Source organism: Rhinoraja longicauda, chromosome 22, assembly GCF_053455715.1.
Source record: "Rhinoraja longicauda isolate Sanriku21f chromosome 22, sRhiLon1.1, whole genome shotgun sequence".
NCBI lineage: Eukaryota > Metazoa > Chordata > Chondrichthyes > Rajiformes > Arhynchobatidae > Rhinoraja > Rhinoraja longicauda.
The window spans coordinates 6,497,219-6,524,701 of record NC_135974.1 but is presented as its reverse complement, the minus strand read 5'-3'; the positions used below and the strand labels follow the sequence as shown (position 1 = coordinate 6,524,701).

General features: G+C 46.5%; 1 protein-coding gene across 2 annotated transcripts in view; it reads left to right on the top strand.

Moving 5' to 3' along the window:
- ctsa (cathepsin A) overlaps positions 1-27,483 on the top strand; it is a 48,303-nt gene that overhangs the window by 8,410 nt on the left and 12,410 nt on the right. The window contains exons 4-11 of one of the 2 annotated variants that reach the window (XM_078418673.1): positions 172-222; positions 1,422-1,508; positions 2,266-2,421; positions 6,692-6,783; positions 16,893-16,977; positions 18,608-18,699; positions 20,484-20,568; positions 27,018-27,166. In XM_078418673.1, coding sequence (XP_078274799.1) covers positions 172-222; positions 1,422-1,508; positions 2,266-2,421; positions 6,692-6,783; positions 16,893-16,977; positions 18,608-18,699; positions 20,484-20,568; positions 27,018-27,166 — 797 coding nt within the window. The remainder of the gene's footprint in view (positions 1-171; positions 223-1,421; positions 1,509-2,265; positions 2,422-6,691; positions 6,784-16,892; positions 16,978-18,607; positions 18,700-20,483; positions 20,569-27,017; positions 27,167-27,483) is intronic. The other variant, XM_078418674.1, reaches the window with a different exon arrangement.

Here is a 27,483-nt window from a genome sequence, read left to right as displayed (position 1 = left end):
ATTCTTCTTTAACACTATCAATAATGCATTGGCATATAAATCCGGATTTGTCAGAAAGAATCTGAACTCACAACCTATTCAGTGTGGTGAGAATGCTAAAAATTGTAGTTAATCTCAAAATTTCCTGCAGTATTCAGTAAATGGAACTACATATTGGCGTTCACTTTGCAGATCCAACCTGATGGGAAGACACTTAAATATAATCCTTACTCCTGGAACATGGTATGTGTCATTTTGGTTTTTAATCTATTGTGTTGCCCCATGTCCAAGCTGACCTTTCAGCTGCTAACCCATGAATAAATAACTTTTAAATACAACAACGTTTCCCTAGCACTTTAATGTACCAAAGCATTCCAAGGTTCTTTACAGAAAGATTATCAAACAAATATCAACACCAAGGTGATATTAGAAAAAAAAAAGAAATTCAAAATACTTAGCAGTCTCAGGCAGCCTTTGTGGAAAAAGAAACAACAAAATCTCTCGCCTTAAATAGACAATAGGTGCAGGAGGAGGCCATTCGGCCCTTCGAGCCAGCACCACCATTCAATGTGATCATGGCTGATCATTCTCAATCAGTACCCTGTTCCTGCCTTCTCCCCATACCCCCTGACTCCGCTATCCTTAAGAGCTCTATCTAACTCTCTCTTGAATGCATTCAGAGAATTGGCCTCCACTGCCTTCTGAGGCAGAGAATTCCGCAGATTTACAACTCTCTGACTGAAAAAGGTTTTCCTCATCTCTGTTCTAAATGGCCTACCCCTTATTCTTAAACTGTGGCCCCTGGTTCTGGATTCCCCCAACATTGGGAACATGTTTCCTGTCTTTAACGTGCCCAACCCCTTAATAAAATGCAAGTTAAAGTTCTGAGATCCGGGAGAGGGGGGGGGGGGGGGGGGGGAAAGGAGGGCTGGTGGGAGTGAGTCCAGAATTTAAGAGGGAAGACGTGAGAGATTATATGACAAAAGGAATAATGGTGCAAACAAAAGGAAGCAATAATGTATAAAGTAAAGGCACAGTGCCGTAGTGATAGAGTTGCTGCCTTACAGCGCTAGAGACCCGGGTTCGATCCTGACTACGGGTGTGGTCTGTATAGAGTTTGTACATTCTTCCTGCTACCATGTGGGTTTTCTACGGGTACTCTAGTTTACTCCCACATTCTAAAGGCATGTAGTTGTGTAGGTTAATTGGCTTCTCTAAATTGTCCCTTATTTGTGCGATAGCATTAGTGTACCGGTGATCGCTGGTTGGCACAGAATTGGTGGGCCAAAGGGCCTGTTTCCACACTGTAACTCTATTCTAAACATCTTGTGTAAGTGCGAGTATATTATAGAGAAATATTGATAGGTTTAACCATTGGCTTTGGCCCTTTCCATTGTAAATGTTCTGAATTTACACTATAATGAACCAAATGTCCTTTACAGATTGCAAATATGCTGTACCTTGAGTCACCAGCAGGGGTTGGATTTTCCTACGACGATGACCAGCAGTACCGAACCAATGATACTGAGGTGAGACAAGTTTTATGTTGGCAACAGGTAGGGAATGTGTTTCACTGTCAATGTGCATGCCCACGTGACAAAGGTTAGCTATTATTGCCCATCTTTATTTATTCTGTTAAGGTGTTGGTGATGGTCCTTTTCCTTGAATTGTAAAGGCCTGTGTTCCTACTAATTGGTTTTAAGGGTGGTGATCCAGCAAGGGGCCATTGGCTTGTAAATCAAGATGTTCCCATTAAATTACTGCTCTTGTTCCCAGTGTTGCGGAGAGGGGTGTGAAATGCTGCGTAGTCTTCTTGGTAAGTTATTGTGCAGTCACGGTACATCAGGAGGAGACCTGATGTCAATTCTAGGAGCCCAGAACAAGGAAGCCATGCTGCCTTAATAGTGGCATTTAGAGGCTTTTTTGATTAGGCATGTGGATATGGAGGGGTATTAAACTAGATCACAGGCAGAAGAGTATAATTTAACATAGCATAGTGTTTGGCATGGACGTTGTGGGCCAAAGGGCCTGTTCCTGTGCTGTAGTCCTCTATGTTCAATGGTGAGTTCAGATTTGTGTGAACACTTTCGGCAGGGTTTGGTGATACAATTATATACTCGCCATTTATTTTTATTTGTTCTAGTTGGGAAATCTTTGGTACGAGTAAATTATCATCACTAGGCTGCTGGTGGTATTTTCATTGTATTTTATGTTAGTGAAAATTAATCCTGCTTTTAAACCCTTAGAAACTTTTTTTCCTCTTGCACCACCCCTCTCTGCTTCCAGGTTTCATTCAATAATTACCTTGCAGTGAAGAAGTTCTTCCAGTTTTTTCCAGAATACAAGAAGAATGCATTCTATATTACTGGAGAGAGTTACGGAGGAATCTACGTACCAACACTAGCAGAGCGTGTGATGACTGACTTGAAAATTAATTTTAAGGTAGGAGCTTAAAATTGCAAATTATTCAAGACTTGTAGGAAATATTCAGCAAATGTTGCAGCAGCTGTGGACAAGGATGCTGAATATTTTAAATCAATAGGTTTTTATTTGATGATATAATTGTTCCAAACACTTTTTTTCTCTCTACAAATTTGAACATTCTGGTATTTTGTGTTATTTCAGATTGGAATGAATGAATAAAACTTTGTCACTTTATTTCCAGATCTGTCACATTTTCCCTTGAATCCCAGCCAGCATGTTGCATGTAAATCAGGTAGAGAAAGTAGATCAGGAAATCTTCTCTTCCCCATCTAATACATCAAACCGAGGGAGTATAATATTGTCGAGAGAGAGTGTATGTTTCATTGTCCTGCAGAGGGAAATTTAGATTTTAGGTTAAATGTTGAAGGAAATCCTATTGTAGTTTTTTGAGGAGTGTAGGGGTGTTCTCTCAATTCTCTTGACCAACACTTCCTCTCAAACTGTTTGACACAGTTTATTGCATTTCTCTGTGAATTTTTTGCTGCATTTTGTTTAATTAGACTCAAGGAACTATAAGATTAACCATTAGCAGTGAGTTTTATTTGTACAGGGGGTGAAGTGTCTCAGTCAAAGGCTGTGATCACAACTCCAAAGTTAGGTCGGTACAGCAGCACATTCAGACACCAAGAAAAATTAACAACTGAGGAAGTACAGATGTGAGGTAGATTGATATATTAATTACAGGAATTGTGCTTTACTCTTCTATTGTACAAAAGTCACGACTTTTCGGTTCCGAATGCAACAAGGTTCAAAGGTGAGGGCAATGAAGGTGTTAATGGCAAGTCTGCAAGAACCGGGGTGTAGTGGAACTGCCAATATGTTAATGGCAGATGCTAGCTGGCAACTTGAATTAATGTATTAATAAACATCGCCAACAGTTTTCAGGACTTTCACAATTTCCTTCTTTACAACGGTTCAAGAATATTTAATTGACAGCAAAGCCTACTGGGGAAATCCAAATCCTTTGGTCATCTTTGTACTTTCAAACAATGAGGGAAATCCCATTAATAAACATAGAAACATAGAAAAATAGGTGAGGAATAGGCCGTTCGGCCGTTCGAGAAAGCACCCCCATTCAATATGATCATGGCTGATCATTCAAAATCAGTACCCCGTTCCGGCATTTTCCCCATATCCCTTGATTCCCTTAGCCCTAAGAGCTAAATCTAACTCTCTCTTGAAAACATAGCCATTATGTATTTTGCTTTGGTAAGGAACAATGACATTTCTTAGATTTGTTTTTCCGATTTGTAGGAGCCTAATGATTAAATACTGCATTAGCAATTGTAAGATTAAATCCCAACATGGAGCAGTGAGTCTGAAAATATGAGATGGCAGCAAAAAGCTATTGTGAGCTAATGCCCTTAAGGAAAGGAGACTTGCCCCTCCTTGTCCTGGTGATCTACATATGAGTCTAATCCCAAAATACATGGTTGATTCTGAATGTCTTCCGGACAACTAGGAATGGGCAGGTTTGCTACTACAGCCTGAATGAATGATACTTTATTATAATGTGTGATGTATGCAAAGAGTCACCTCATAGGGCACCAACAGTGTTACAAGTTTCCATTTAGTCCCCAACGTTCCATTTGTTCTCGGCAGCCTCCCCACAACGGGTCCCCATTTGTTCTCCTAGTGGCACGTCCTTCACCCATGCCACCTTCCTCAACTGCTGGGCTCGTCCTTGACTGCTGCCGCGTCCTCTCCGCGGTGCCCATCCTGAGTCCGGCCACAGGGACCCACCGCCCTGCTTCTCACGGGCTGCGGCCCCCTGGGAACGTTGTTTCATGACCTACATCCTGCGAACAAATGTAAAATTAAATTGTTTCTTCATTCTTCATAAAACAGCAACTAGGGAGCAGTTGAGAGCAAGCTCTGCTACAGCCACTGGGTTGGGACAAAAGAACAAGTCAGCAGCTACTGTCTGAGCTAACTCGACCAATTAAGAATGCAAAGTTAGAGATCTGATCTGTGCAGATTAATGTTCTTCTCGACTTGTGTTCAACTGCAGACAATCAAAGGTTTGTGTGGCAGAAATTTCTTTTTCTATTCCTAAATACTGTGGTGCTGGTATATAATACTTTAATGCTGTAAATCATTGGGCTTAGAAAACGGGAGTGACCCAACCAAAGTATTTGAGGTTGAAAAGATTTGATAGGTAGACATATTATTTCCTTTGACTGGAGATTCCAGAACAAGGGAACTATCTTAGCATTAGGTTTTTGTTCACAAAATGCTGGAGTAACTCAGCAGGTCAGGCAGCATCTCGGGAGAGAAGGAATGGGTGACGTTTCGGGTTGAGACCCTTCTTCAGACTGATGTCAGGGGGGCGGGGCAAATGAAGGATATAGGTGGAGACAGGAAGATAGAGGGAGATCTGGGAAGGAGGAGGGGACGGGAGGGACAGAGGAACTATCTAAAGTTGGAGAAGTCGATGTTCATACCACTGGGCTGCAAACTGCCCAGGCGAAATATGAGGTGCTGTTCCTCCAATTTCCGATGGGCCTCACTATGGCACTGGAGGAGGCCCATGACAGAAAGGTCTGGACCTCACCATCTCCATCACAGGAGACAGACTAGTGACGGACATTTACTATAAACCCACCGACTCGCACAGCTATCTGGACTACACTTCTTCCCACCCGGTCCCCTGCAAAAAGTCTATCCCCTATTCCCAATTCCTCCGTCTACGCCACATCTGCGCCCAGGATGAGGTGTTTCACACTAGGGCTTCAGAGATGTCCTCGTTCTTCAGGAAACGGGGCTTCCCCATCTCCATTATAGATGAGACTTTCACTAGGGTCTCTTCTACGTCTCGCAGCTCCGCTCTTGCTCCCCCTCCCCCCACTCGCAACAAGGACAGAATCCCCCTCGTTCTCACCTTCCACCCCACCAGCCAGTGGATCCAACGAATCATCCACCAACATTTCCGTCACCTACAACGGGACCCCACCACTGATGATATCTTCCCATCCCCTCCCCTCTCTGCGTTCCGCAGAGACCGTTCCCTCCGTAACTCCCTGGTCCACTCGTCCCTTCCTACCCAAACCACCCCAACCCCGTGCACTTTCCCCTGCAACCGCACGAGATGCAACACCTGTCCCTTTACCTCCCCCCTTAACTCCATCCAAGGACCCAAACAGTTTCCAGGTGAGACAAAGATTCACCTGCACCTCCTCCAACCTCATCTATTGCATCCGCTGCCCTAGATGTCAACTTATTTACATCGGCGAAACCAAGCGCAGGCTCGGCGATCGCTTCGCTGAACACCTGCGCTCGGTCCGCATTAATCAAACTGATCTCCTGGTGGCTGAGCACTTCAACTCCCATTCCCAGTCTGACCTTTCTGTCATGGGCCTCCTCCAGTGCCATAGTGAGGCCCACTGGAAATTGGAGGAACAGCACCTCATATTTCGCCTGGGCAGTTTGCAGCCCAGTGGTATGAACATCGACTTCTCCAACTTTAGATAGTTCCTCTGTCCCTCCCGTCCCCTCCTCCTTCCCAGATCTCCCTCTATCTTCCTGTCTCCACCTATATCCTTCCTTTGTCCCGCCCCCCTGACATCAGTCTGAAGAAGGGTCTCGACCCGAAACGTCACCCATTCCTTCTCTCCCGAGATGCTGCCTGACCTGCTGAGTTACTCCAGCATTTTGTGAATAAAAACCTTCGATTTGTACCAGCATCTGCAGTTATTTTCTTATATATCTTAGCATTAGGTCAGCTCAAAATGAAGTCAGGAAGCACCTTTTAGCATTCAGCACAGAAAAGTTCTGGAATCGTCTCTGTGAGGATATTGACGGTTTAGAAAATGGAGGTGGCACAGTGGCGCAGTAGTAGAGCTGCTGCCTTAGAGTACCAGAAATCCGGATTCTATTCTGACTACGAGTACTGTTTGTACGGAGTTTGCACGTTTTCCCTGTGACTGCATGGGTTTCATCCAATTGCTCCCGTTTCCTCCCACATTCCAAGGATCTGCAGGTTTGTAGGTGAATTAGATTCTGTAAATTCTTCCTGGAGTATAGGATTGAGTGTGTGTACAGGGTGACTGTACACATACTCGGTGGGACGAAGGGCCTGTTTCCAAACTGTATCTCTAAACTAAAACAAAAAAATATAAGTTTCTGATTTTTATTATGAAAAGTTGTCAATGCATACTGGACAACAGTGGAATTTGAACTAGTAACTGACAGAATGGTGCGTAATAACTTCAACACTCTTTTATTTCAGGGGATGGCTGTTGGAAATGGATTATCTAGCTGGGAGTACAATGACAATTCTTTGGTGTACTTTGCATACTACCATGGACTGTTGAAATCCTCGTAAGTACAAACAACTCATTGTCCTTGCAATGTTCCTGTAATGTGATTCATTTGGATTAACAAGCATGCAGAACATTTGTAGAGCTGATGAGCCAGCCTTTTTACATGGTAAGGCACTGCTCTAAATTCACAAATTCACCCAATTGTAACAGCTTTAAAATGTAGTTTTAGAAGCTGTTGTAAATTTTTGGTCCAGGTTGATGACCTGCAGCCTGAAGAAATAAAATTTGAATTACCTCATTGTTTGGTTATTAAGTCAGAAATCATTTTCCCTAATATCAAGTAAACAAAATCAGTGAAAAAGATATGGAGGAAACTGTTCTTAAGTACTTTGAATCCATGTTTAAACAAAGGTACAATGCATCACAGACATTGGATTTGAGAAGGAATGTGAAATATAGCTTGTAAATAATAAGGGATTATTATTCATAACGTATTCATACATATTCATGTTTTATGTTAATGAGTTGGTATTCAATATAAGCAGGGAATGCTGGGTAATAAAAAGGCGCATGATACAGGCAACTAATGTGCGAGTCTAGTTCTTCATTCTGCCGCCCAGAATATAACAAAATTGGCGGCGAGGACGGGATTGTATAGGATTTGAGACTGTTTTTTTCGTGTTGAGTTCCTCAAGCCGGTATAGCCTTTGTACAGCTAAGTTTTAGGTGAATTGCTACACCAGAACAGACAGGAAATCGAGGTTTTTGAGCGGACTCTCGTCATATTTAAACAAAAAAGAGGCGGACGAGATGGTGGCGTCCACGGGCTACATCGGAAACCTTGGCACTTTCGACAAAAGTAGAGAGCCGTTCAGCTCCTATATGGAAAGAGCGAACATGTTCTTCACGGCAAACCACATAATGGAGATTAGCGGTGACGGAGAGGTAGTGACTGCAACTTTGCACTGTAACTTTGGAACCTTTCTCAAACGTGCAATATGCGACAGATTTGTTTGTGGTCTAGTGGATGAACGAATTCAGTCCAAACTCATGAACACTCCAGATCTTACATTCGAGAAAGCATGCAAGATTGCTACCACAATGGAGATGGCATCAAAGAATGCTCGCAAGTTTCATCCACCACAGACTGCAGTGGCCATTTACTGTCACAAAGTAGTGCCTTCGGCCAAACCAAAACCAAAGTATGGCGGGGAGCTGAGTTCAGCCAGTTGTTATCGTCGCAACGGTAATCACTCATCCCAATTTTGTCAGTTCAAAACGGCCAAGTGCTATAACTGCCAGAAGAAAGGCCATATCGCCTCGGCATGTCTGGCCAAGCTTAAAGCAAGAAACAAACAACCTGCTGGAAACAAGCGACAACATCAGGAAGGAGTTCACAACTTGGAGATGAACCAGGATGAACCAGGATGGAAATGAACTTGGGTTGTACACCATATATGCAACTGACATCGATAAGCCTACAATAATAATAATAATAATAATAATATTCATTTATTGTCATTGCAACGAGTACAACGAAATTAAAAAATAGCCAATCCTGACGGTGCGTACAAACATATATGCAATAAATGCAAAAACAAATAAATACAATTATATTAAGTACAAGATTTTTTAACGGTGTTGCCTAGTGCAGAAGGTAGTGTTCAGTTCTCGTATGGCCCTGGGGTAAAAACTGTTCTTAAGTCTGTTTGTTCGGGATTTGATTGACCTGAAACGTCGACCAGAGGGCAGATGAACAAACAGACGGTGGCCGGGGTGGGATGGATCTTTTATTATTTTGCCTGCTCTACTGAGGCAGCGTAGGCTGAACAGGTGCTCCAGGGAGGGCAGTGAGCAGCCAATGATCTGGGCCGTTGTGATGACCCTCTGAAGGGCCTTCCTGTCCTTTTCTGAGCAGCTGGCATACCATGTGGTTATACAGTATGCCAGCACACTCTCGATGGAGCAGCGATAGAAGGACATCATGAGCTTCTCCTACAGGTTGGGTTTCCTGAGGATCCTCAGGAAGTGGAGTCTCTGCTGTGCCTTCTTTACTGTGGTGATGGTGTTGGTAGACCAGGTAAGATCCTCTGCGATGTGCGTACCCAGGAACCTGAAAGCGGGTACCCTTTCCACACAGACCCCATTGATGTAGAGTGGGTCGTATTCTACACTGGTTTTCCTGAAGTCAATTATAAGTTCCTTTGTTTTGGAGGAGTTCAGGACAAGATTGTTCACTGAACACCATGCTGCCAGCCTTTGGATTTCATCCCTATAGGCTGTCTCATCTCCTCCTGAGATGAGTCCAACCACAGTCGTGTCATCCGCGAACTTGATGATGGTGTTGGTGGGATGGGTGGGGGCGCAGTCGTGAGTGTAGAGGGAGTAAAGGATGGGGCTCAACACACAGCCCTGTGGTGAGCCGGTGCTCAGTGTAATGGTGGAGGAGAGGTGAGGGCCTATTTTGACGGTCTGGGGGCGGTTGGTCAGGAAGTCCTTGATCCATTGGCAGATGGTTTGGGAAAATCCAAGGTCAGAAAGTTTGGTGACCAGTCTGCTCGGGATGACCGTGTTAAAGGCAGAGCTGAAGTCGAGGAAGAGCATCCTCACATAGCTCCCCTGGTGTTCAAGGTGGGTCAGTGCAGTGTGAAGAGCAGTGTCGATGGCATCCCCTGTAGACCTATTTGCTCTGTAGGCAAACTGGTATGGGTCGAAGGTGGGTGGGAGGCTGGCTTTGATGTGCTGCAGGACCAGTCTCTCGAAGCACTTTGTGATGACCGGTGTGAGTGCTACCGGACGGTAGTCGTTAAGGCCGCTGATGACAGACTTTTTTTCGGCAGTGGGATGATTGTGGCGGACTTCAGACAGGGAGGGATGGTGGATTTTAAAAGGGACAGGTTGAAGATTTTTGTGAAGACCTCAGATAATTGGTCTGCACATTCCCTCAGCACTCTGCCCATCACACCATCGGGGCCTGCAGCTTTCCTGGGATTCACTGCTCTGAGCACGCGCTTAACATCATACTCCTGCACAGTGAAGGTGTTGCTGTCAGGTGCTGGAGAGGGTGTTATGTCTGCCACTGTAGCTTTCACCTCGAAACGAGCAAAGAAACAGTTAAGTTCCTCTGCCAGCGAGGCATCGCCGTCGGCAGTCGTGCGGTTGCTGGTCTTGTAGTTGGTGATGTGCTGGATGCCTTGCCATACCCGCCGTGGGTCATTGTTGGTAAAGTGGTCCTCAATCTTCCTCTTGTAGGACGCTTTGGCATCCTTGATGCCTCTCTTCAGGTTGGTTCTAGCAGCACTGTATAGAGCTCTATCACTAGACCTGAAGGCGGTGTTACGGTCCTTGAGGAGAGACCTGACATCCTTTGTCATCCAGGGTTTCTGATTGGAATACAACCTGATGCGTTTGTCGACGGTGACATTGTCAACACAGTTTTGGATGTAGCAAAGTACAGTTGATGTGTACTCCTCCAAGTCCTGATCCTCAAAAATATCCCAGTTGGTCCTTTCGAAGCAATCCTGCAGCTGCGAGGAAGCTCCTTCAGGCCATGTCTTAACAGTCTTTATGGTGACTGGAGCTTTCCTCCTGAGTGGGGTGTATGCTGGAGTTAAGAATATGGACAGGTGATCTGACTGCCCCAGGTGTGGTAGTGGTGCTGACCTGAAACCCTTCTTAATATTTGAATAAACCTTGTCTAGTGTGTTTTTCCCCCTGGTAGCACATCTTATGTGTTGTTCAAGTTTCGGGAGAACTGACTTTAGGTCTGCATGATTGAAGTCCCCGGCTATGATGTGGGCTGCTTCTGGATATGTGCTCTGTTGTGAGTTTATTGCACCGAGCAGGTAGCCTAAAGCTGTGCTAGCGTTAGCATTCGGTGGGATGTAGACTGCTGTTACTATAACCCCTGTAAATTCACGAGGAAGGTAAAAAGGCCTGCATTTAACTGTTAGGGACTCCAGATCAGGAGAACAATGGCTATCTATGATTTGAATGTTAGTGCACCAGTTGTTGTGCACGTAAATGCATAACCCCCCCCCCCCCCCCCCCTTGCTCTTACTGGAGTCGATGTTTCTGTCCCAACGAAACGCTGTACGCCCGGCTAGCTCAATGGCTCCGTCTGGGATAAGTGGATGAAGCCATGTCTCTGTTACTAAGAGAATGCAACAGTCCTCCACGAGTTTGTTTGCTGATATCTGTAGTTTTAGTTCGTCCATTTTGTTGATGATGGATCTGGCGTTGGTGAGAAACATGCTGGGTAGCGGTGGTTTGTGTGGCTGTCTCTTTAGCTTGGCAAGTATACCGGACCGGCGTCCTCGCTTTTGCTTCCTGTTTCTCCTCCGCCTGCGACGCCTGTTCGCGCCGACAACTATCCACAGAACGCCCGGTGTCCTGGCTATCTCTTCCGGTATATTTTGTAAGTAGGATTTGCCTGATTTGCCTGGTTTGCATGACTAAAATTGACTAACAGACATAACACAGATAACACACATAAAACACACCGAAAGGGAGAGCTGTGAGCCGCTGCGTCCGTGCGCGCCGCCATCTTTCATATCGACCAGCCCAGGCAAGGACTTTCGAACTAAACTATTGATTAATGAACAGTTAATCGATATGTGTATTGACACGGCAGCAGATTGTTTGGTCATGAGCAAAGACCTGTACGAAACAAAGTTCCCTCAGACACCATTGTCTGAGAGTAAGGTCAAGCTGAGAACCTACTCGGGCGAAGTTTTGGAGACATGCGGACAAATGAACTGTAAAGTTCAGCATAATAGTCCGTCAGTAACATTGCCCATCATAGTAGCCAGCTACAGATATAAACCAACCCTCCTTGGAAAGGATTGGCTGAGTAGAATAAAGTTAGACTGGAAGAATAGTTTCAGCGTCGATTTGTCTAAATCACGTCTTGAAAACGTCATAAGCAAACATGCAGAAATATTTGACAACAGTTCAACGGGAATAACGGGGTACTCTGCACACATTCGACTTAAGCAAGATGTGAGACCTTTGTATTGTCGACCAAGACCTGTACCATATGCGCTAAAGCAACAAGTGGAGGAAGAACTCGACAGGTTGGAACGGAATGGAGTACTCGTGAAGACAGACCAGACCAGAGCAACTGGGCAACGCCAATTGTGGCCGTACCTAATCTGTTCGACTATGCGGTGATTACAAAGTCACAATCAACCAAGCCGTTGACGACGAACAATATCCGTTGCCAACCTCACAAGATCTCTAAGCAGAACTTAGCGGAGCAAGAGTCTTCACTAAATTGGATTTGTCGCATGCTTACGCCCAACTCAATCTCGACAAGGAAAGTCAGCGGTACTTGACTATCAACACACATAAGGGCTTGTATTCATATACAAAGCTGCCCTATGGCGTGAAGTTCTTCCTGAAAATCTTCCAGTCTGTCAAGGACAAAATGTTACAAGGCATTCCGCACTGTGCAACCAGGATGACCTACTGATATTCACCGAGGGCATGGATGAACATCTGGAAATCCTCAAGTAAGTTCTCGCATGACCGAACTGCCACAACGTCAAACTGCGACAAAGTAAATGTGCATTTGCGCAGTCAGAGGTGGTCTACCTTGGACTCAAAGTAGACGCCAACGGTCTTCGCCCTGTGAAGGCGAAAGTTGAAGCAATAGTGAATGCTCCAAAGCCCAACAATGTGTCAGAGCTATGATCATTCCTTGGGATGGTGCAGTTCTATGCACGATTCCTTCCAGATTTAGCAACCGTGCTAAAACCACTACATCACCTGCTACAAAAAGATGGAAAATGGATGTGGGGAAAGGAACAGCACATGCATATGACATCTGGAAGAAAAACTTGACAAGTGACAAACTCCTTGTTCACTATGATACGACACGCGAGGTGAAACTTGCTTGTGATGCTTCAAGTTATGGTATAGGTGCAGTGATCTGCCACGTAATGGATGACGGACAGGAAAAGCCTATTGCTTTTGCATCCCGCACCCTATCACCGAGTGAACGCAATTATGCACAGTTAGAAAAGGAAGCACTCAACATCATGTTCCGAATCAAGAAATTCCACCCGTTACTTCTCGACAGACCATTCACCCTAGTGACGGATCACAAGCCACTACTAGCGATACTTGGTCCCAAGTCAGCTATACCTTCCATGGCGGCATCAAGGATGCAGCACTGGGCAATTCTGCTGTCCCAGTATGACTACAAGGTGGAGTACAGAAGCTCCAAGTGCAACGCAGTTGCAGATGCATTGTCACAGTTGGCCCATGAGAACTCTGACGTGGGAAGTGAGAACTCAATCTACACACTGTAGATGAAGACTTTCCAGTGACTAAAATTGCAGCAGAAACAGAAAGACACTGCTGAAGAATGTCTATGAACAGACATTGAACGGTTGGACTGAAATCGATAGTGGATTGAACTCGGTTCTGAACTCAGAACTGAAGCCTTTCCATAATCAACGCCATGAATTATCATGTGAGCAGGGATGCATTAAGTGGGGTTACAGAGTGGTTGTACCGGAGTCTTTGAGAAACAAGATTATGGATGAACTTCATGCTGAACATCCTGGCGTCGTAAGCATGAAGTGAATTGCCAGAAGTTTTGTGTATTGGCCTGGTATTGACAGTGACATCGAATCACTGGTGAGCCAAAATTGCCGGAGTAAACCACCAAAAATGCCACTGCAACCTTAGTCATGGCCAAGTAGACCTTTTCAGAGAGTTCATGTAGATTTTTGTGAAAAGGGTAATGATCACTTTCTGGTACTAGTAGATAGTCATTCCAAATGGATTGAGGTTAAGCATATGGGGTCAAGCACTACTGCTGAGTGTACCATAGATGAGTTGAGATCAATTTTTGCAAGCCATGGTTTATCGGAAGAACTTGTTTCAGATAACGAGCCTCGGTTTCGTTCAGAATGGTTCAAAGAGTTCATGCAGTGGAATGGTGTAAAACACACACTTGCTCCCCCATACCATCCAGGCTCCAATGGGGCGGCGGAAAGGTCTGTTAGAGTTGTCAAAGATGCTCTTAAGAAACAGGTTTTGCAGGGTAGTTCAAAGCTCAGCATGAAACATCGTTTGGCTAGTTTCTTGCTGAAGAACAGAACCGCACAACACACAACAACGGGTTATTCACCTGCAGAACTGTTGATGAAGAGAAGGCTAAGAATACGCCCAAGTCTAGTTCAACCCAATTTGGCCTTGAGAGTTGAGCAAAAACAGTTAAGTCAAAAATGCCACTTTGACTCGCACAAAAAGGAGAGGAGCTTCAAGTTAGATGAGCACGTTTGTGTTCTCAGTCCTCCCAACAAGTCCGGTCGAGACAAATGGAATGATGGGAAAATAGTGGAAGTGTGTGGAACTAAAAGATACTTTGTTGAAGTTGGAGATAAGATCAAAAGTGTTCATGTTGATCAAATGATTCCAGCCAAAGATGAACCAAAAACTGAGCATGGATTCCTAACCCCTGAGTATTTATCTGAAAGTGAGTTGGAAAAGACCACTGTGGTTGAAGCACAAAATTCAGATTGTAAAGACAAAGAAACAGATTCCTCTGGTCAAAGTCAGTGTACTAAAACAGAGCCAAACAAGCCTGCAGTTGAGTCAACATCTAAACCTGTTACTGTTAGACGATCAGGGAGGATCCGTAAACCAGTGGTTAAGTTAGATTTGTAAGTTAGATAACTCATTGCACAAGTAAAATGAAAATGTGTAAATATGCAAAATAAATATATTATGTTTATCATTTAAAATTTCATAAATACAGGATAAACAATACTGGTTTAAATCAAGTATCACAACAACAAAATTGTAACCGGGTACTTAGATTTAATACCAAAAAAAAGGAGAGCAGTGTAACGTATTTAAACATATATTCATGTTTTATGTTAATGAGTTGGTATTCAATATAAGCAGGGAATGCTGGGTAATAAAAAGGCGCGTGATAGATAATAGGTGCAGGAGTAGGCCATTCGGCCCTTCGAGCCAGCACCGCCACTCGCTGTGATCATGGCTGATCATTCACAATCAGTACCCCGTTCCTGCCCTCTCCTCATACCCCCTGACTCCGCTATCACTATGAGCTCTATCTAACTCTCTCTTGAAAGCATCCAGAGAATTGGCCTCCACTGCCTTCTGAGGCAGAGAATTCCACAGATTTACCACTCTCTGAATGAAAAAGTTTTTCCTCATCTCCGTTCTAAATGGCCTACCCCTTATTCTTAAACTGTGGCCCCTGGTTCTGGACTCCCCCAACATTGGGAACATGTTTCCGGCAACTAATGTGTGAGTCTAGTTCTTCATTCTGCTGTCCAGAATATAACGAGTGTAATGAGAGGTCTTTTGGGATAGAAAAATAGAAATTATATGGTATGGACAAAATGCAGCCCAAGCTATTAAAAGCATTAGAGAAAATAATGAGGAATCTACAAATTATTTGTTTTTCTATCCTCTTATAAACCAAAGGCTGTATCCATGAAGGTACACTAGAATTTCAGGGCAATTGAACCAATATCAATATATAATACAAAATGAAAACTATCAGAGTCGTAGAATTCAAAAGTTTCAAATGTCTTTTATTGTCACGTGTACCAATTAAGGTACAGTGATATTTGTATTACCATACAGCCATACTAAAAAAAAGCAACAAGACACACAACTACATAAAAGTTAACATAAACATCCACCACAGCGGATTCCCCACATTCCTCACTGTGATGGAAGGCAATAAAGTCTAATCTACTTCCCTCATTTTTCTCCCGCGGTCGGGGCAGTCGAACCATCCACAGTTGGGGCGTTAAAGCTCCTGCAGCCGGCGGTCGAAGCTCCCGCGTCAGGGCGGTCGAGGCTCCTGTGGCTTGGAGCTCCTGAAGTCGGTCTCTAACCAGGGACTGCGAGCTCCACCATGTTAAAGTCCGCAGGCTCCCGCGGTTGGAGCTCAGCGGTCGATCCCTGGCAAAGGGATCGCCCGCTCCACGATGGTAAGTCTGCAGGCACTCGCGGTTGGAGCTCCCGAAGTCGGTCATCAGCAAAGGCTGCCAACTCCTCGATGTTAGGCCGTAGTGCGGACGGAGATAAGATACGGGGAAAAATCGCATCTCCGTCGGGGAAAGAGATTAAAAAAAGAAGGTAAAGTTTCCTCCAACTACCCCGTTCCCCACCCCCCCCACATAAAACAAACTAAAGAACACTAAAAACATACATATAACACACTAAAAAAACAACAAAGAATGAAGGGACAGACAGACAGACTGTTGGCAAGGCAGCCATTGCTAACGCCACCCAGTGGTGGATTCTACAGCACAGAAGGGGACATTTGGACTGACATGCTTGCCACCCAAAGAAAAAACTATCTGTACTCATCGAGTCGTGGTCATACAGCATGGAATTGGCCCAACTTGCCAATGCCAATCTAGATGCCCCAGGTACACTTGTCCCACCTGCCTTTATTTGGTCCATATTCCTCCAAACCTTTCCTATCCATTTATCTGCCCAAATGTCCTTTAAATGCTGTTCCTCAACTACCTCCTTGGGCAGCTCATTCGATATACCCACTTCCCTTTGTGTGGAAAAAGTTACCCCTTGGTTCCTATTATTTTTTTCTCCTCTCGCCTTTCTCTGCTTGCCCTGACTTGAGTTATTCCAGCATTTTCGTTTATTTTAGATTACCAATATATGCAATTTTTTTGGTGGTCGTCATAAACTCCACTGTGAATTTTATGTGTCAGTTATCAGGGTTTAAGAGTGAGAAGGAGAGAGAGTCACACAGTATGGAAACAGGCCCTTCGCCCATCTTACCCATGCCGACCAACATGCCCATCTACACTAGTCTCACCTGCCTGCGTTTGCCCCATATCCCTCAAAACCTGTCCTATTCACGTCCCTGTCCAAATGTTGCAAATTTTGTCCAAGTGCGATGTGTGATTATTTTTTTTCTCTCGCTCTCCTTTTGCCATGTTATTTTCATGCAACATATTAAACTTTGGTGTAGATAGTTGAACATGTGCCTTGATTTGTTGTCTCTGCATGTCAGTGGAATTCAGCCAACCATGCAATTATTCCTATCTGCATCTTGTGATTAGTTATCAACTTGCATTTTCTTCCCCAAAGTAAACCCAGATTAGGAGACTAAATATTTAATTTATTGTTCACAATTTGCTTCAGGCTTTGGGCGGATCTCCAGAAGTTCTGCTGTTCTGAGGGAAAATGCAACTTTCATAACAATAAAGATAAGAACTGTATGGTAAAGGTGAGTATCACTTTGCAGATTTCTCCCATTTACAATCATTTTTCATATTCCTTCAATCTTTCACTGAGGCTGTCTGTTTTTTCTCCAATTCTCCCCTCTGCAAGTTACCAGTTAATCTATTTGTTATTCTTTCAGACTGCATTGCAGCTTTACTGAATTTAAAATAACACTATCAACATGCATAGTATTTTTTTTGGTTAGTTTAGGTGTTTGATTTCTGACGCTTCCATTAGTAGAATTGGTTCCATATATTTTTGAATAAAACACCTTATTATGTGCTTGCATACATATTACATATGATAAACTAATTGTTAATTAATCCAGTGCATCCATCTATCTGCATAATGTGGATAAGAGGCACAAGGCCGATGTTGCAGTAAATCAAGGAGAGTTGAAGCAGCATTCAGTTTAAAGTCATTTGAAAGATCGGCTGTGCCCTTCAATCTTTTGACCTCTTTTTTTGTGCAGCTTAATCTTGAGCATCAGTTCAACGCTAGTTTTGAGAAGTCTGACTTCACATTACAAGGAGTTAATGTAAAACACATTTTACAGAAACATACTTAGCTCTTTGAAACTAATGGGATTCGAGAATTTGTGCTAGGTGGTATAAATCTCTGCCTTTGAATTTTTGCAGTCATGGATATGCAAATTAATATAGATCTACATTCCACCCAGACAAATACGGTCAGGACGAATACTTCCGCATTTGTATTCATAGAATCTGGTAGCAGACAAGGAAGCTTGATGCCCTTCACATCTTGATGGCTCTTTGTCGGAGCTAATTAGTCTCTTTCTTCTGACTTACCTCAATGCTCTGCAAATAAATTCCTTATTGCCATTTATTGTTGAATCTGCTTTCACCATTCTCTCAGCCTCTGTTCCAAATCATCAGTACTTACATGAAATAATTACCCACTTGTCCTTTTGGTTCTTGCATTGACAATTATCATCTCTGGTTCTATTGGTACTCCAGTATGTGGAAACCTTTTTTGGGTGCTGTGTTAGAATACTTCATCAATTTGAATAACTTTCTCATAAAGCTTTGCTTCCAAACCCACAGCTGTGACCTGGAGAAGGATAAAGGCAGCAGATTTTGTGGGAACATCAACACCTACAAGTCCCCATCCAAGTAGCACATTGCATCAAAACATATCACTGTTCCTTCATTGTTGCTAGTTCGAAAGCCAGGCATAACATTATAGGAGTACTGCTGAAGTCCAACCTGGCGGGTGACCATTGCCTTCTCACGATGGACAACAAATTCTGGCCTCGCCCACAGTGTTGGAAAGGAACAATTTCAGCTTCTTTAGATTCCTGTCTAAATGAATCCCCTCATCTAATATAGTTCTCCAAGGCCTGGTGTCCTTAGACTATGCCATCCAGTTTAAACTGAGAGCTAAACAGTGACTAATGAAAAGTTAGCATTAATTCTTATGTCTTGTACTCTTTTGCAGTCATTTAATCATGGGGTTTTTACTGTACGTGCATGCCAGCATCTATGACCCAGTCCATAGTTTATTGAGATTGGTTAGAGTATTGAAAGGGTAAATTGTGGTTGCAGTATAATTTTATTTACCTTCCTGGACAAAGGACAATGAATTTTGAAGATTACCACGTCTTTTCTTTATAGGTTCAAGACGTGCTTCACATTGTATGGTACTCGGGTCTGAATGTATACAACCTGTATGCTGATTGTATTGGTGGAGTCCCAGGCAAATTCCGGTAAGGAATAATTGAGCAGTTTGAATTGGGAAAGACAATGAAAGGTTTGGTATCTAATGACTGGAGATGGGTAAATGTTACCGAGAGCAAGACCAGAAGTGAGATTTGAGATCCGATGCCCCTGGATCTGTTCAGCAGCCTGTCCTTACGAGAAATGTTAGACAATCAGGATGTGTGAGTGTGAATCTGGGGACAAATATTCCAGCATTAAGGAAAGTATTTGAGGAGATAAGGTGGGAAGCTAGAAAGTGATGGCTCCTTGTTCTACCAAAAATTGCATTTATTTCTCCAGGTTTGCTTGGAGGCAAAACGTTAAAGTCTGAAGGGTCTCGACCCGAAACGTCATCCATTCCTTCTCTCCCGAGATGCTGCCTGACCCGCTGAGTTACTCCAGCATTTTGTGTTTACCTTCGATTTAAACCAGCATCTGCAGTTTTCCTACTTAAAAATGTTGGCTTCAGGCACCAGCGTAGCTTGTCTGAAATGCGTTTAAATCCCAATGACATAATGCCTGATCTGTATATTTATTTGGAAATATAGTCTACACAGCAAACAAAAATGTTTAACTTAGTAGCTGTGGGAAGTCAGTGTGGTTGGAAGAGCTGTGATGCAATGGGTAGTTTAACTGACAGCCTGACAATTACTAGCTGAAAAGTTGAGATTCCTTTCTGCACACACTGTTGTTTGGATAGGCTAGCTCATCTGCCATGGTGCTATGCATCAAGTCCAGCATCTGGACCATGACTTTTATAAACCTTGCATGTTCATTTCAAGGCTGCTATTTGAAATGGGGAAAATCCAGATATCTGTATGTGTTTGAAAATGGTCAACATGAAGCAGATGGCTGTTACAAAAGTTGCAAACTTCGGGGACTATGTCCCAGACCAGCTAAATATGGAATCGTTTTCTCAGCCAGAAAGAATGTGGGATAGTTTTCTCAGCCCGAACCAAGCCTTTATTTCAGAGGATGCCCATTTATAATTGGATCATTATTCCATGTAGCAATGTAACATTTTCTGTGATTTTGTTCCAAGGGTAAAATCCCACATAATGGTCTGAATTTTGCTGGGAAAAGTTGGCATCATCTATCAAATTCCACTGTAAGCATGAAGGTTTTGAATTTGCTGTAATCTGGTTGCATTTTGCTTCCCAAATATGCTTCAGCAAAGGAGCAGAAATGTGTGCCCATTCCCCCAACAGCATGTGGGGAAAGCGCATGGCCATCCCGCACTGGGTTGGAGATCGACATAAAATGATGGAGCATCTCTGGGGAGAAGCAATGGGTAAAGATTCGGGTCGAGATCCTTCTTCCCTAACTCTCATTCTGAAGAAGGCTCTCGACTCGAAACATCGCCATTTCTTCTCTCCAGAGATGTTCCCTGTCCCGCCGAGTTACTCCAACATTTTGTGTCCATCTTCTGCCAAAACCAGCATCTGCAGTTCCTCCCCGCACTGGGTTGGACTTTCAATGGAGGGGAAGATTATGAAGAATACTAATATTAGGAATTGGATTTTTAAAATTATTTATTTTACAAAGGTAATTATTATATTTTTTTCATTGTATATTGAATTAGAATGTGCCAGAATATCATACACATCAGGTTTTGACTATGTTGAACATTCCATAGCCAGCAGGTACAATTCAACTGATTTTTGAGGATTTATTCTGGAAATTGGGGTTGCAGTTTGTATCGGAGGAAGGGGATGAGGGAGGTATTATCTTAAAATGGAACGATATGTGTTAAACCGGTAAATGATGTGCTGTTTTTTTATATCTTTCACAGCTTTGATGAAAATCAAAAGCAACTGGTTTTTTATGATTTGGGAACACTGTTTGTCAAAAATGAAATGAGTCTTATGTGGAAGAAGGTAAATGTGTGTTGTCTTTGTCCATATAAATATGGCCATTGGAAAATTCAAATAATAATTTGCTTTCTTATTGTGTGTATTGGCATAGTGTGCGCAGTGAGCCTTTGGTCTAATTGGATACCAATCTACTTGGGAGATTAAAACAGATATTCAAAAGATTAGTCTAAGAAGTCTGTTTTGGAACCATCAAAAGAAGGAAGAGCGTGGAGAGACAGTGGTTTAGAGAAATAATTCTAGATTTCAGTGTCGAGACAGTTGAAGAAAACTCAGAATTTTTTTCCCAGAAACTTTACGACCATTGTGGAACCTGGGAAGGATGGGTGGTAAAAGTTTGATGCAGAGTTTAGCTGTGGTTCAACCAGTCAGAGCAGGCTGCTCCACCAAGGCTGATCTGATGCAATAAAACAAGTGAGTTGGCTGTGGGTCTAAATAAGTAGTCAGCAAAAAAAACAAGGACCTTGTAAAAAGATCCCACTGTGGCGGCTCCCAAGGGTCGGGCCATACTACTACCGACCCCTCGGCACGGGAATGGACCAGTCCCGGGAGGCGGTCCTGGACTCAGGTATATAAGGACAAGGTTTGGGCGCCAAGCCATTCCGGCAGACTAGACCCGTCTGAGACCCACGATACAATAAAATATACCTTCCCGAAATACCTGGCTCCTTGCCTTTATCGACGCGCTACATTGGTGACCTCGACGGTCCGTTCATTAGGATGGACAGAAAAGCAGAATCCGACCGCCCGTCCGGCTCGCAGGCCGACCAGGCCCCAGCTGTCGACGCGGTAGGAATCAAGCTCCCGACCTTCTGGACCACCCGGGCTCGCGTTTGGTTTTACCAAGCGGAGGCCCAGTTCCAGCTGCAGGGCATCACAGTGGATAACACCCGGTTTTTCCACCTGGTGGGAGCCCTTGACCAGGACACGGCCGAAGAGGTAACGGAGTTCCTCCAGGACCCACCGGCCCACGATAAATATAAAGCCCTTAAGGAGCTGCTGCTCCAAACCTACGGGCTAACCCGAATGGAGCTGGCCGAAAGGCTCCTCCACATGCCAGGCCTCGGTGACCGGCGCCCATCTAGACTCCTGAAGGAGATGGTCGCGCTGCTCGACGGGCACAGACCGTGCCTGATGTTTGAATATACGTACCTGCACCTGCTGCCGGCCGACATTCGCCTGCAGCTCACAGACGCCTCCTTTGAAGACACCCGGTCCCTCGGCAGGCGCGCGGACGCGCTGTGGGCGGCGCGCCGTGATGACGTCAGTGCGCTAAACGTCACTCGAGAAGCGCCCGATTTTCTCCGGTCGGGCGGGGGAGCTGTGGAAGGAGTGACAGCTACGTCCCGGAGGCCTGCGAGATCGCCCCCGGTGGCCATTGCGGGTCGTGCACCTGCAGTCCCACATCAGCAGGCTCCAGCCAGCACCAGCAAGAGGTACTGGTGTTATTACCACCAGCGCTGGGGTGCGGCAGCCCGACAATGCCGCCAGCCGTGCACGTTTCCGGGAAACGCCGGGGCCGGCTACCAATAGTCCCTGCGGCGGCCGGCCAGATTCACCGCCTCTTCGCCTGGGATCGGCGGTCCGGGAGCCGCTTCCTCGTGGATACCGGGGCGGAGCTGAGCGTCCTGCCCCCTTCGCCGCTGGACATTCGTTCTGGGAAGCGGTGGCCCATCCTCACCGCGGCAAATGGGAGCATTATTCAGACATATGGCGTCCGCACGGTCCACATCGTTTTCGGCGCCAGTCATTTTACGTGGCTGTTTACGATCGCCGACGTCTCCCAGCCGTTGCTCGGGGCCGACTTTCTGCGGGCTCATTCTCTCCTCGTGGACGTCAGGCAGCAGCGCTTGGTCCACTCCGCCACGATGGAGCCCATCGCGTTGCGGCTGAATGACCCCATTATACGCCCGCTGTCGTCCGTGGACTCCCATTTCGCTCGGGTGCTGGCGGACTTTCCGGATATTATGGCCCCGCAATTCCGGTCGTCGACCCCCAAGCATGGGGTGTACCATTATATCACAACTACCGGCCCACCCCTCCACGCACGAGCACGCCGACTCCCGCCTGAGAAACTACGCCTGGCACGACAGGAGTTCCGCACGATGGAGTCCTTGGGGATCGTCCGCCCTTCCAACAGCCCATGGGCATCTCCACTCCACATGGTCCCCAAGGCAAACGGGGGCTGGAGGCCTTGCGGGGATTATCGGCGGCTGAACGTCGCTACCGCCGAGGACCGATACCCCGTGCCCCACATCCAGGACTTCAACGCCCATTTGGCTGGGGCCACGATATTTTCAAAGGTGGATCTGGTGCGAGGTTACAACCAGATCCCGGTCCACCCGGAGGATGTACCCAAGACGGCAATCATCACGCCGTTCGGACTCTACGAGTTCGTACGGATGCCGTTCGGCCTCAAGAACGCCGCGCAGTCATTTCAGCGGTTAATGAACGGCGTGTGTCGCGGGCTGGATTTCCTATTTGTCTACCTTGACGACATGTTGGTAGCCAGCCGCTCGCGGCAGGAGCACTGTGCCCACCTCCGGCAGCTTTTCCAGCGGCTCAGCGAACACGGGTTGGCCATAAACCTCGCCAAGTGCCGCTTTGGCGTGGCCACAATCGACTTTCTCGGCCACCGTGTGTCCTCGCAAGGAGCGGTTCCCCTGCCGGACAAAGTAGACGCCATCCGCCGGTTTCCCCGTCCGTCCTCGGTGCGTGGCCTGCAGGAGTTCGTCGGCATGGTGGCATTTTATCACCGGTTCCTGCCGTCCGCGGCCCACATCATGCGGCCGCTATACGAGCTGCTGGCGGGCAAGCGTAAGACCGTCGTGTGGACCGACGAGGCCGTAACAGCCTTTGACGGCGCGAAGGAGGCCCTGGCTCGGGCTGTGCTGCTTGTTCACCCACGGGAGGATGCCCCGACAGCCCTTACGGTGGACGCCTCAGAGTTGGCGGTTGGTGCCGTACTGGAGCAACTCACGGATGGGGGTTGGCGCCCCCTGGCCTTCTTCAGCCGGCACCTCAACAACGCCCAGAAGAAGTACAGCGCCTTCGACCGCGAGCTCCTCGCCCTGTACCTGGCCGTTCGTCACTTCCGCTATTTTCTGGAGGGCCGCCCGTTCACCGCTTACACGGACCACAAGCCGCTCACTTTCGCCCTGGCAAAGGTCTCCGACCCATGGTCCGCCCGACAGCAGCGCCAGTTGGCCTACATATCGGAGTTCACTACCTCCATCCGCTTTATCGAGGGGAAGGAAAACCGGGTGGCCGACGCATTGTCTCGCCCCGCCATCAATGCCGTGTTAGAAGTGGCACCCGGCATTGATTATTCTGCCCTGGCGGAGGCCCAACTAACGGACGGGGAGATGCCCGCCTACCGGACTGCCATCTCTGGCCTCCGCCTTGAGGATGTTCCCCTCGGCCCCGGAGCGACGACGATACTTTGCGATGTGTCGGCAGGTCAGCCGCGCCCCATCGTCCCGGCCGCGTGGCGCAGGAGGGTGTTCGACGTGGTCCACGGGCTGGCTCACCCATCCATCCGGGCAACGATCTCATTGGTAGCTGCGCGGTTCATGTGGCATGGTCTGCGCAAGCAGGTTGGCCAATGGGCCCGCACCTGCATTCCGTGCCAGACGTCAAAAATTCAACGCCACGTCCGGGCGCCACTCCAAGGGATCGGTCTACCCTGCCGCCGTTTCGACCACCTGCACGTGGACATTGTGGGCCCGCTCCCGCCGTCCCGGGGCATCACCCACCTCTTCACGGTGGTGGACCGCTTCACGCGGTGGCCGGAGGCCATACCACTGGCTGATACGTCTACAGCCACATGCGCTCGTGCGTTGGCCGCGCACTGGATTGCTCGCTTTGGTGTGCCGGTGGTCATCTCATCGGACCGGGGGCCACAGTTCACCTCCGAGCCGTGGTCGGCCATGGCCCACCTGTTGGGCGCGCGGCTGCACCACACCACGGCCTATCACCCGCAGGCAAACGGCTTGGTGGAGAGGTTCCACCGGCAGCTGAAGGCAGCGCTGAAGGCGCGACTCGCTGGCCCCGACTGGATGGACGAGCTACCATGGGTTTTGCTGGGCATCCGGACTGCCCCCAAGGAAGACCTGGCTTCATCCTCAGCGGAGCTCGTATACGGGTCACCGCTCACGGTGCCCGGGGAGTTCGTGCCCTCGTTGCCGGGGCGAGAGGAACCGCCCTCATCCACCCTACATCGCCTCCGAGAGCGAGTTGGCAAGCTCGCACCCGTGCCGACGTCCCGCCATGGGACATTCCGCCCTTACGTGCCATCGGCCCTCCAGGACTGCGCCTTTGTGTTCCTGCGCCGTGACGCCCACCAGGCGCCACTCCAGAGGCCGTATGAAGGCCCGTACCGGGTGCTGGAGCACGGACAGACAACCTTTGTTTTGGACATGGGGGGCCGGCCGGAGGCCGTGTCAATTGACCGCCTGAAGCCGGCCCACTTAGCCCAGCCTCGGCCACGAGGTCGCCCCCCTTTGCGGGTCCCACCGCCTGTCCCTCCAACTGTGCCTCCGCCGGCCCCTCCAACTGTGCCTCCGCCGGCCCCTCTGTCGACCGATTACCGTACGCGGTCCGGTCGGGTTGTGCGACCACCAGTGCGTTTCGTGCCTCCGGATCTGGGGGGGGGTACTGTGGCGGCTCCCAAGGGTCGGGCCATACTACTACCGACCCCTCGGCACGGGAATGGACCAGTCCCGGGAGGTGGTCCTGGACTCAGGTATATAAGGACAAGGTTTGGGCGCCAAGCCATTCCGGCAGACTAGACCCGTCTGAGACCCACGATACAATAAAATATACCTTCCCGAAATACCTGGCTCCTTGCCTTTATCGACGCGCTACACCACCATTTGATACGAGGCAGAAATTAGTGAGTGGAGAAGCAAAATTGATGAAATTGGGCACGAACAACGAAGGCACAATGGACAGAATCTCTTTTACTATTATAACGTGCCCTGCACATCTTGCAGTTGTATTGAAGTCAGTGGTCTGAACATTAACTTGGAGAGCAGAGTTTTGAATCCTTAAGTCCTGGTTTTCAACCACGATGAAGTATTAACTCCGCAGTCCATACCTTTTCTCATTGACAACTTCCTAGTTGGGAAGTCAGCTGGGTTGACTGACAGACCTGGCTCCAGGCAGGGGGACTCCACGGCAGACCAAAGGTGCAGGCAGGTCCAAGCGTCCACCCCAGATGGGGTGGTGGTGGTACCACCAAGCAAGGCATATCAGGCAAGACCACAGATTCCCAGTGAAAACAAATCAATGGTGCAGGCAGAATAGCAAAGCGACAGTGGGGAGAGGTTGAAGGAAGGATTGTGAATTGCTCCATTAATAGGAAAAAAAGGTATATTATGAAAAATGGTTAAATCGAATTAGAATAGGATGTGAAGATCAAAAGGAAGAAAACTGTGACTCTAGTGGTGCCAGAGTTTATGATGTGAGCTATCTGGCAGAAGAAGGCAGAGATTTTTTTTTAAATTGCTAAATTCTGGATAAGTATTACATTTCTACACCAACAAGACAAGACCAAAACCTCCACATCTTGGACACTGACTGAAATGCCTTGCCTGATTGCTTGCACGTCCGCACTGCGAATGTGCAACCTCTGTCCAGCTTTGCAACTGACCACTTGCAATATCTTCTTCCCATACATTCATTATCTTACTGCCTTTGAGGGCACTACAAACATTGGTGAAAATTGAGCAGTGTACAACTCACCCAGCCTAATCATGTCAGCTTTAGCTGTGTATGTTGGAGTGTTTGTCCCACCTTTTGCTGGGGATGCTCAATCTAACTCGAATCGCTTCAGTCTCCAATCCCTCTCCTGTGTGCCAAGATGGTGAAATATAACAGCAAATTAGGAAAGGGCCTGATTTTATGTTCCCTCAATTTCTACAAAAACTCTTTCCGGCAAGAGTTGCAAGCTACTAAAACCTGGATGATTGCTCACTTGTCCTTGGAGGACTGCAGCAGTTCTTTGAAACTTTCCATTTAGTCAGTGGTTGCTTCACTTCATTTTCGCCACTTTTTATTTTCAGGCATTTTTTCTCATGGTCATATGCAAACATGTGTTGCGTCTACTTTCAGTTAAAGTTTCTGGACGTTCAGATTAGTGTTTTATATTTGAATCTGGTGAAAATAAGGGAGGTGTTGCTTTTGATTCTTTAAGAATTAAATGAAATAATTAGCTTTGAATGCAGGCCCACCCGAGCATTGATTCTGTTCGGTACCGGGTAGATTATTCTTTAAAAACGGACCTGAATCAGTTCTTTCCACCGTGGATGTGAAGAGTGATCTGACTTGTGCCCCACTTGCAGATCTGGCAAAGGTTCAGGCATTCTCCCTGCAATATGATTACCAGAGCTGTTCCAGCAAACTCAGCTCTTGAGCTTCATATCTTACCCTCCTTTTTTATGCACTTACTCTAGAAACTGCACGACATATATCAGAATGACAGGAACGTTCGATTGGACCCCCCGTGCACCAACACAACTGCCTGCTCCAACTACTTGAATAACCCAAAAGTACGATATGCTCTGCACATTCCACCCTCTGTGCAGAAATGGGAGATGTGCAGGTAAAACCTTGTCTCTCGCATTCGCTGCCTAGTATTGCTTCATAGTTTTGAATTCTTGTGCAGAATTTATTGTGGCTTGCTTGCCTTTTGCTGTGATTTTGGTGTGACCTGATTGGGGAGGCCTAGGTTCTTAGCGGTTGGCTCCCTGTAAACACAAAAAGATGCATCTGGTAAATAAATTAACCCAAGGTGTAATTCAAGACAATAATAGTCGTCGTTATAAAGTTTTTTTGCAAATGGAGTCTTTCAAAAGTAGTATTGTGATCTGTGCACAAGGTAAAAATGCAGTTGTGCTGCAGGTGGCACATGTGTGCAGG